Below are 10395 nucleotides of genomic sequence, written 5' to 3' on the forward strand. Positions count from 1 at the left end.
CATCCCGTGATCAACCCCTTGGTCACATTGTGCACATTATGATGATGTCCTACCGAGTGGGCCCAGAGATACCTCTCCGATTACACGGAGTGACAAATCCCAGTCTCGATTCGTGCCAACCCAACAGACACTTTCGGAGATACCTGTAGTGCACCTTTATAGCCACCCAGTTACGTTGTGACGTTTGGTACACCCAAAGCATTCCTACGGTATCCGGGAGTTGCACAATCTCATGGTCTAAGGAAAAGATACTTGACATTAGAAAAGCTTTAGCATATGAACTACGATCTTTGTGCTAGGCTTAGGATTGGGTCTTGTCCATCACATCATTCTCCTAATGATGTGATCCCGTTATCAACGACATCCAATGTCCATGGTTAGGAAACTGTAACCATCTATTGATCAACAAGCTAGTCAACTAGAGGCTTACTAGGGACATGGTGTTGTCTATATATCCACACATGTATCTGAGTTTCCTATCAATACAATTATAGCATGGATAATAAACGATTATCATGAATAAGGAAATATAATAATAACTTATTTATTATTGCCTCTAGGGCATATTTCCAACATCCTATACGGCTGTTTCTGCTGCCTCATCTCCTGTGTCGCAGATTGTTGCACGACGAAATCAACCAACTTCAGTTTCGCGTGTCACGACCCGGCTACAGAAAGGTATAAAAAACCCAAAGGTTAGAACTGATGGCACTATAAGATATGGCATGTTGTGTATCACAGGAGAACCCGCAAAATTGGAAGATGCATTAGGGGATCCAAGGTGGAAGAGTGCAATGGATGAAGAATATTCAGCTCTCATGAGAAACAAGACTTGGCATCTTGTACCTGAGAAAAGAGGTAAAAATATCATTGACTGTAAGTGGGTCTACAGAATCAAGAAAAAGGCAGATGGCACAATTGGCAGGTATAAGGCACATTTAGTTGCAAAAAGGATTTAAACAACGTTATGGTTTAGACTATGAAGACACCTTTAGTCCTGTTGTTAAAGCTGCAACTATTAGGCTTGTGCTAGCTATTGCTGTGTCCAGGGGATGGAGCTTGAGACAGCTACATGTTCAGAACGCGTTTTTGCATGGTGTTCTGGAAGAGGAGGTTTACATGAGACAACCACCTGGGTATGAAAGTAAGAAAACACCTCACTATGTGTGCAAGCTTGACAAAGCACTTTATGGCTTGAAACAAGCACCAAGGGCATGGTATTCAAGGTTGAGTTCTCAGTTAAGATATCTTGGTTTTGCTGCGTCCAAGGCTGACACATCACTCTTCATTTATAACAAAGCAAATACAACTATATTTGTGTTAATATATGTTGATGATCATAGTTGCAAGCTCTTCTCAAAGTGCTACTAATGCTCTTTTGCATGATCTAACTTCAGATTTTGCTTTGAAGGATCTTGGTGATCTACACTTCTTTCTAGGTATTGAGGTTAGGAAGATTCAAGATGGCAAAGTATTAAATCAGGAGAAATATGCTACTGAACTTCTAACTCGTATGGGGATGAAGGACTGTAAGCCCTCACCCACACCATTGTCCTCTTCAGAAAAACTTTCAGCTTTTGAAGGAGAACCACTTAAGGAAGAAGAGAGCACAAGATATAGGAGTGTAGTAGGAGCCTTACAGTATTTGACACTGACAAGACCAGATATATCCTTTGCTGTTAACAAGGTTTTTCAGTATCTTCATGCACCCACTACTGTACATTGGACAGCTGTTAAAAGAATTGTACGGTACATAAAGCACACGGTGAGTCTAGGTCTTCAGTTCAGACGCTCTAATTCTTCCCTGGTTAGTGCTTTCTCTGATGCTGACTGGGCAGAATGCAGTGATGACAGAAAGTCAACTGGAGGTTTTGTAGTTTTCTTTGGCTCTAATCTTATTTCTTGGAGTGCTAGAAAATAAGCTACAGTGTCCAGGTCAAGTACTGAAGCTGAATACAAGTCACTGACCAATGCTACTGCTGAAATCATTTGGTTAGAATCATTGCTCAATGAGTTGGGAATCAAGCAGCATCGTGTGTCTTGTTTGTGGTGTGACAATTTGAGAGGCATATATCTCTCTGCGAATCCAGTCTTTCATGGTAGAACCAAGCACACAGAAATTGATTTTCATTTTGTACGAGAAAGAGTTGCAGAGAACAAGTTGGACATACGATTCATTCCTTCCAAAGATCAGGTAGCAGATGGGTTCACTAAAGCCTTGCCAGTCAAGCTGTTTGAAGAATTCAAAAAGAATCTTAATGTAGGATAGTTGAGATTAAGGGAGGGTGTTAGACTTAAAAATAACCTTGTGTTGTAATCTCAACAAACTCTCTCTCCCTCTCGTTCAACTTTCTATCTCTGTAAACGACAGTCGTATCCTAGCGATAGGCAATCTTGTACACCACGGCAGAGGCTTTCTGCCTCGATCAATATATACCCGCGGCTCCCTTACGAGGGAGTAGAACGCTTCCATCTGACAAGGGCGACGCCGGCTTCGCGGGAGCAGCGGACGAGCTTCTCCGTGCTGATGATCCTCCCGTCGGCGGCGGTGAGGACGCGGCAGATGCAGGGCATGTCCACCTTCCTCACCTCGAGGCGGCAGGGCATGTCCGGGATCACGTAGGGGCTCCCCTTCTTGATGGTCCACTTGCACATGCGGATGACGCTGTCCCTCTCGTCGTAGCAGTCCTTCTCCCCCGCGGCGAGGTGCGCCGCGAACCCGGCGAAGAGCGACGCGAACAGCAGGGCACGGAGGAGGCTGGCTCCGGTGCGGCGGCCCATCTTTGTTGCTTGGGTAGTGTGACGCTGCTGTGCTTGCGAGTGGTGTGCATGGTGCTGGCTGTGGGCGCTCGTTTATATAGCACGCGAGAACCCTCCGTGCACCCACCTCGTTGACGGCGGAGCTAGTTGCAATGAAAATTTCGAGTGGCGACATGAGAATAAATGTTTAGGTACTTCACTGAATTTGGGTCTTTGTAGTAGGTGAGATCGACCGAGCCATCTGGGATTCCAAAACACATGAACTTGACCATGGAAGCTGCATGCGTGGTTTTAATGGAGGCAAAAACACCCCCGTCCATTTCTTCCATATGCCGTCAGTCGAACGAAGAAAGCATAGATAGCTTTCATCGTCAATGCACGAAAACGGCTTCATGCGCAAGAACTAGCTAGGGCACCGCATATGTGTTCATTCATATCATGTAGGGCGGGTCAAAAGAGCCGGAGAGAAGCACACAAATCGCCATACATTTGCAAAGTATACCATAATGTTTAAACTTTAGACCAACTTTAATATTCACTATAATGCACGTGTAGTGCCCTTCATTATTTTTCGAAAAATGCTAAAAATATTACGTCAGAGATTTTTAAACATGGCAATTTATATTATCACAAGGATGGCAAATTTAGTTTGCAAGAACCCCAATTTCCTGACAAAAAGTGAACTGAGGCCGATTTGCAAAGCTTGCCAGCTGAACTTGCCATCCTTGATGAATATAACTTGCCATAAAAAAATGTTAGATTTGCCCTGCCTACACATATGATGTTCGCTGGATGTTCGGGTTCTAATTTCGAAGGTCTCGAATTTTCTCTTTGTTTTCATTTGAACACCTGGACTTAATGTTTCACAATATTTTATGGGCAATCATGCATATTTCTTTTTGACAAGTTACATGCACACACAAAAAACGATTCAACCAATATATACAACACTTCTGCTTTAGTGCACCCCCTTACCTGAATCAACGGCTAAAATTAAAAAATGCCCCTTCAGATAGGAGGGCATGATGATCAAGTTTAAAATTAACCACTCTATTTTTTCGGGAATTAATCAGTCTATACCACTTTCCATCCAAAGGGTATGTATTCAGGTACTTTGTCTTTCAAGGGCATATCCCATTTGGGCCATTCCGGTTTTGGGATGGTGCCAAAACTTTTTTTTGTGTGTTTTTTGTCAGTTTTTCTGCATTTTTTATTTTCATTATTTCCTTTCTTTTTTCTTTTTCCTATTTTTACTTTATTTTTTCTTGTTAATTTCCATTTATTATTTTCAAATTATGATTTTTATATAAATTGGTGATTTTTTTTAAATTCAAAACATTAGTTTTCAAAATTTTGAAAAAGGTTTGATATTAAAAAAACTTTTAAAATTCGTGAATTATTGAATTTGCTTGGAACATTATTCGATATTTTGAACTTCTCTAATTCATGGACATTATTTTCAGTTGGTGAATATTTACGAAATTGATTAATATTTTTGAAATCATAATTATTTTTCAAATCTATGAATATTTTTGGGAATCCGTAAACAATTTATTAAGCCAAGAAAATTATTCAAAGTTTTTAATATTTACGGAAATCATGAATATTTGTTAAAATTTGTGAACATGTTTCTGAAATTGAAAACATTTACTGAATCCCGAACATTTTTTGAAATCCAGGAATATGTTTAAAAATCATGGACTTTTGAATTTGGAAAAGTTTTCCAAATTCACAAATATTTTCAAAAGTTTATAATTTTTTGAAATCCCGAACATTGTTTTGAATTTGGGATTCATGAACATTTCTTAATTAAAAAGCAAAAAAAAAAGATAAGAAACAAAAAAACTGGGGCGCTCCGCCCCGCATATGGGTTGGCCCAAAGCATGCGCATACCGAGCGCTAAATAAAATGTCCCTCTTTAAAGTATGTCGAGGTTAGTTCATGGCCTCTTAGACTAGGTTCAATTTCTACTCAGGTGGCGAGGTCATGCGTGGAGTGCACCCGCTACGATGGCGTAGCGTCACATCCATGTCGGTTTATGGGGACAAGTAAATTGAGGGTGTGTCTCACGATATCGTTAAAGGATGTGGAGATTAGCAACGAGTAGCCTCGCTGGAGTTGTGTGGGACATTCCGAGAGAAGTGCTACAAGATGCGGAAGTCGCCGCCGAGCAAAATGAGATGAGATAGAGGAAGGAAGATAGACAAACTCATTCTCCTTGCATGAACTAGACGGAGGCGATCGGTGGCATTGTGGCAACGATGGGCGAGCTCCGTTGGCTCCTCCTCCAACACGACATCGGAACTTCGTCTCCTCCATAGGGCTGGCTCTTCCGTAGTTCATGAAAACACTCCTCCCCTCCCTGGTGCCATCACGTAAGCGCGACGCTAGAGGCCGGTCTAGCGAGATGAGTGGCGAGTTGCTCCTCCCCGTTGCCCTCGCGGCAGAGCGGCCCTGCCTTTCCTCCACGACACAACTCCCGGCCGCTCGATGCCTGTCTAGCGGGATGAGTGGGCAACTGTTGCAGGACACATTCTCTCCTTCTAAGGGATAGTCCTACGTATCCACGTACAAGTTTGTACATCAAACGACCTAGGACTGGATCAGGCCCTGGTTTGGATTTGGATTGGACATGACAACACATGTCATTTTAAACACTATACAAACACTAATTAGTATGTTGTGTGCTCCCTCCGTCCTATAATATAAAAGCGTTTTTTACACTAATATAGTACACATTTACCTTTTTTAAAAATTTAAAGGGGATAAGGGTACTGAAGCATACTTCTATGGACAAATCACATGTTGATGTAGGGGCGCGTGCACCCTCCCCTTCTTCGGGCTGTGCGCTGTCCATCCTCCGGCGTGTGCAACCTCCTCTCCTCTGGTATGCGCACCTTGACCTCCTCACCGTTCCCTCCTCCAGTATGTGCACCTTGCCCTCCTCCCATGTGTGCACCGTCCTTCCATCCCATCCTAGAACACATGATATCCGCTCGCTTGAACTCCTAGAATGATGTTTCCATTGGATCCATGGTATTCAGATCCAACATGATAAATCAGTTCTCCTCGGATATTCAAGCTTGCATCAACAATTCCTCCTCAATTTTAAGCACGCCTTCATATCTTCCTTCTGCCTTGTGCTTTCCTACATGACATCTCACATCGCCCTCCTCTATTGTAGCTGCTCCTCCATCTCCACATTTTCTTACTTATTCTTCTTTGCGTACTCATTTATTGACCTCATCAACTCATTGATCTTTCTTTTCATCGGCTCCACTTCACCTTATCTCTTGAGCATCTCCTTTACTCACTTCCTCCTGTCGGGCCGACTCATGGTAGACATCGAAGTGGGACTTCTAGGAACTCTTTCCTCCCCATCACCTTAATCTTCCTCGTAGCCATCCAATTTTAGAGAGGAATTGTGTGCCTTGACTTCCCATGTTTTTGTAGGAGCCTCGTTATTCCTTGATTTCTATTTTTTGTTGCCTTCCAACACCTTCAAACAATGTTGGAGGCCAAACAATTTGCCCTTCGACTTGGCCATTTGTCGATACCTCTCTTGGGCTATATTACCCTACAACATAGAATGCTCAAAATGCTCAATGTGATGTAAATGTGGTAATAGAAAATAACAAGAGTGCTCACATATTGGTCAATGGTGGCACTTCTAGGAGGAGCGTGCCTCACTTGGTCTCCAAGCAACCCGCCCAACAGTTGCACATCTCTTGAATCACATTCATCGGTTTGTAAGAGATTTTAGGGTGGGTTTTGATTTATGCTCAAGGTGTTGATGGAAATGCTCCTTGACGCACCTCCAATTATTTGGACTCGCTTGATATTTCTCGATGACAACATCAAGAGTGATCTCTTGAACCCCTCATAAGAGCACCGTCCTCTTCTGTGGTGTAGTTTGCGGTCAAATTGCTTTATTCCATGATGATTTAGAGGGTTGGACTGGATAAAATCTGTATCTTTGCCCTTTGTATCCAATTGTTCAAAGTTTTCTACTAATGCACCATCAAGATCGAAATCATTGATCACCACAGAATCACTCATCATACTATTTAGTAATGATTCACCACTGATTGTCGATCCTCCCAAATGCACTGACTCGTCACTAAAACAAACATTGCACAATTGCCACTATTCTTTCACAATCACATTGCATTTAATCAAACCAATTGAAATATAAACAATGAAGGAGGGTACTTTTACTTCATCGGCAAATCTCTGAGTGGGTCAGACTAGGTAGGCACCTAAATTTTTCTGGCCGGCGCGACGAAGGTAGGAGGGCGACGGACACCGAGTGGTATTGTCTTCATCCCGTGTTTCTTCGTTGCCAGGCACTGTGGTGCCTGTAGGCCCCGGAGTCGAGGACTCCAGTGGCGGCATAGTATCTTCCACATCTGTGTGTAAGTCATCAACGACAAAGTGTATGAGGTGCTGACCTAGGAGGTGGAAGGTTGATATCGTGACCAACAAAGGGGTAGGTGGAGCAACATGTCTAGTAGTCAGGAGATCCACCTCCGGCAGAGTCCATGTCATCGTTGGCGGGGATATTGGCTGTCATATTCGGCTTAGCAATGCGGGCGTACTGGCTATGCGGCGGCGACACCGGCTACTCCTTTATGCCACATCCGATTTGGACATCACCGTTGCGCCGGGGGAAGGGAGGCTCCACCTTGACGCGCGTGAGAGACGACGACACCAGTTCCCCCTTGACGCGGTGGAGAGGCGGCGAGGGCGGCACCGAAACACGGTCCTTGAGCGACCTCTCAAGGAGGAGCTCCAGGTGCGCCTAGTACTTGTCGGTTGTTCCTGCCTCGACGAGGAGGCATGTGTGCTGCGGCTCCTACTCCTCCTCATCGTTGGAGTAAAGGATGACCTCTTCCTTCCAGAAGGAGCAGGGCACTGTCGGCGCCACGATATGGATCCGGAAGAAGATCCGCACGGAGAACCAAGACTCCGGCATTGTCATTTAAAAGATAAGAAGGTCGATAGCAGTGAACAGAGCGGTGGTGAGCAGAGAAGAAAAGATATGTGATATGCACGGTGTCGGGGCCATGCATAAGTAGTCGCGGCAAGGTGAACGGGCGGGCGGGCGGGCAGTTGGCTTCAATACAACACACCCGTCGGGAGTAGGCTTCTCGGCCACCGTGCTGCCATTGAACCGTGCAACACACCCGTCGGGAGTAGGCTTCTCGACCACCGTGCTGGCATTGAACCGTGCAATGCGCCCCGCTGGAGCGGCCTACCGGCATGAAATAATGTGGCGACAACTGTTTCGCATGAAAGAGGGTTTTAGAGTTTGGCGTGGCGGGCATATGACAAAAACATAGAATAGGGTTTTAGCGGCAACTGTTTCACATGGAAGATGGTTTTAGAGTTTGGCGTGGCGGGCATATGACAAAAACATAGAAGAGGGTCTTAGCGGCAACTATTTTACATGGAAGATGGTTTTAGAGTTTGGCGTGGCGGGCATAACAAAAACATGGAAGAGGGCATGATGGAAACATGGAAGAGGGTTTTAAAGTTTGGCGTGGCGGATGTGACGGCCAGGCGCGTACGTGATGAAAACATGGAAGAGGGTTTTGGCGGAAACAGATTTTAGAGTTTGGCGTGACGAGCGTGACAGCGAGGTGCGTACAAGACGACGATCTGCCGCAAACCTTTCCTAATTTGTCTGGTCTTCCCTAATTTGAGCGTTTGATTTGCGGGGAAACATGCGAGACGACTGTCCAAATGCTAACAAAGCTGTCCTAATTTGTGGGTTCGATTTGCGGAAAAATGAACACAAGAATTAGGACAAGGTTTTAGAGTTCGGTGATGACCGTCCGGACGTCTAGTGGCCAATTTGCGGGAAAACAAACACAAGAACTCCAAATCTCCCCTGATGTCTGTCCGATTTACAAAATAACGAACACAAGAACACGTTCGCAGACAATTAAGGTCCGCATAGTGTTTTTCAGGGTGTGGTGGAGATGCCCTAAGGAAGAGCTACCGTCAACATACGAAATCGAACTTCATACAACACTCAAACTAGAACATCGAAGGCACCGTTTACAACATGATACGCTCGTGAACCAACTACTCCCTCTATTTTTTTTTAGTCCGCATATAAGGTTTGGTCAAAGTCAATCTTTATAAAGTTTGACTAATTTTATATTAAAAAATATAAACATTTATAATATGAAATCAATATTGTCAGATCCTCTATGAAACATATTATCATACTATATAGTTTTAGTATTGTAGATGTTTATATTTTTTTTATATAAATTTGGTCAAACTTTATGTAATTTGACTTTGACCAAATTTTATATGCGGAGTAAAAAAAAGGAGGGAGTACTTATGAGTCTCATACCTTTTCAGCAGGGTAGCGTTAGGCACAATAAAAGGTGCTTAGAGAGATGCTTAGAAAAATAAACCGGATTTTTCTGAAGCACCGGTGCTTATTTCTAGAGGAGAGACGCTTAGTTAAGCGTCTATCCGGTACAAATAAGCACCGGTGCTTAAGAAAATCCTGGTTTATTTCTCTAAACACCTCTCATAAGCACCTCCCATTGTACAAGGCCTTAAATGGTCTCAGAGTACATAAGGGTCTCAGGTATAAACAACCCGTTATAGCCCGCTATAGCTGATTATGAGGTCCGCCGCTATTTGGCGTAGCCCACTATTTAAAACATTGCTCCCATGGCCATCCTGACTGACGGGCATCCTGCTCCCGTGGCCATCTCTAGATGTACTTCTCCGCCGCCGGGTGCCAGCCGCTGGCCGGGTACGCGGGGTCAGGGGCCACAGGGGTGCCGACGGGGCCGTGGTGGCCGTGCGTCCCAGCCGTGCCGTGGCATCCCGCGGCCGCTTTGGCGCGGTGCTCGGCCTTCTCCTGGTGCTTCTGCGCGTCGGCCTGGGCCTTGTGCGCGCGCTCCTCCTCCTTGGCCATCTCCTTCTCGCCGTGCGTGGTCGCCGCGGCTTTGCCCGCCTTGCCCTGCACCTCGGCCGATCCCTCCTTCGCTTTCTCCTGGGCCGAGCTCACCATGTCCTTGGCCCTCACCTTCGCCGTCTGCATCGTGTAGTGTGCCGCTCCTCCAATGGCTGCCTCGTGCGTCGCGTGCGGGTGTCTGGTCGTGTGGATATAGTTCTTCGGCGGCTGTCTTGCTTGTGTGGCTCTTGGGTGTGGTGGATTTATGGGCGCTGATTGCTCGGAGCGGCGGCGGTGGAGTTTGGTTTCTTGCCGGGCGCGAGCGGCGTCCTCTCGCCTGGCAGCACGTCAGCTGCGGGGTGGCTGGTGGCGCGCATGCGGCGATGCCAGAGCATCGGGAGCTGCACGTCGCGGCTTGAGGTGGCAAACTGGCAGCCCGGCAGCTCCATAACGTTGGGCCTGTGCGGCCGCACCGCCGATACTATGCTAACCTGCTTGGTGATCTGGAAGATGTTCAGTTTAATGAAACTGCTGATAGAGCTATCAGGTTACTGGATAAGAAGTGATATTAAGAAAAATTCCACAAAGAGACAACATTTGTCTTTGTTCTTCAGCTTTCTTGCGTGCGACTTGTGTTGTTCTTCTTCTTTTTTTCTTTTTTTTAGGGAAAAGAGCAAAATTACATTACTCTTGAGCCAACATACAGTCGG

General features: G+C 45.3%; 2 protein-coding genes across 2 annotated transcripts; both read right to left on the reverse strand.

Annotated features, from left to right (window-relative positions):
- Positions 1-2160: 2160 nt before the first annotated feature.
- On the reverse strand, positions 2161-2808 carry LOC123042017 (uncharacterized). The gene has a single exon (XM_044464549.1). It carries the CDS (start codon positions 2779-2781, stop codon positions 2449-2451), a length of 333 nt encoding a protein of 110 aa, XP_044320484.1. The 5' UTR covers positions 2782-2808; the 3' UTR covers positions 2161-2448.
- A 6467-nt stretch (positions 2809-9275) lies between these two features.
- Positions 9276-9932, reverse strand: LOC123042019 (uncharacterized). Its single transcript, XM_044464550.1, has one exon. The coding sequence runs from the start codon at positions 9830-9832 to the stop codon at positions 9500-9502; it is 333 nt and encodes a 110-aa protein (XP_044320485.1). The 5' UTR covers positions 9833-9932; the 3' UTR covers positions 9276-9499.
- Positions 9933-10395: the final 463 nt, after the last annotated feature.

The sequence above is a fragment of the Triticum aestivum genome, chromosome 2B (genome assembly GCF_018294505.1).
Source record: "Triticum aestivum cultivar Chinese Spring chromosome 2B, IWGSC CS RefSeq v2.1, whole genome shotgun sequence".
Taxonomy (NCBI): domain Eukaryota; kingdom Viridiplantae; phylum Streptophyta; class Magnoliopsida; order Poales; family Poaceae; genus Triticum; species Triticum aestivum.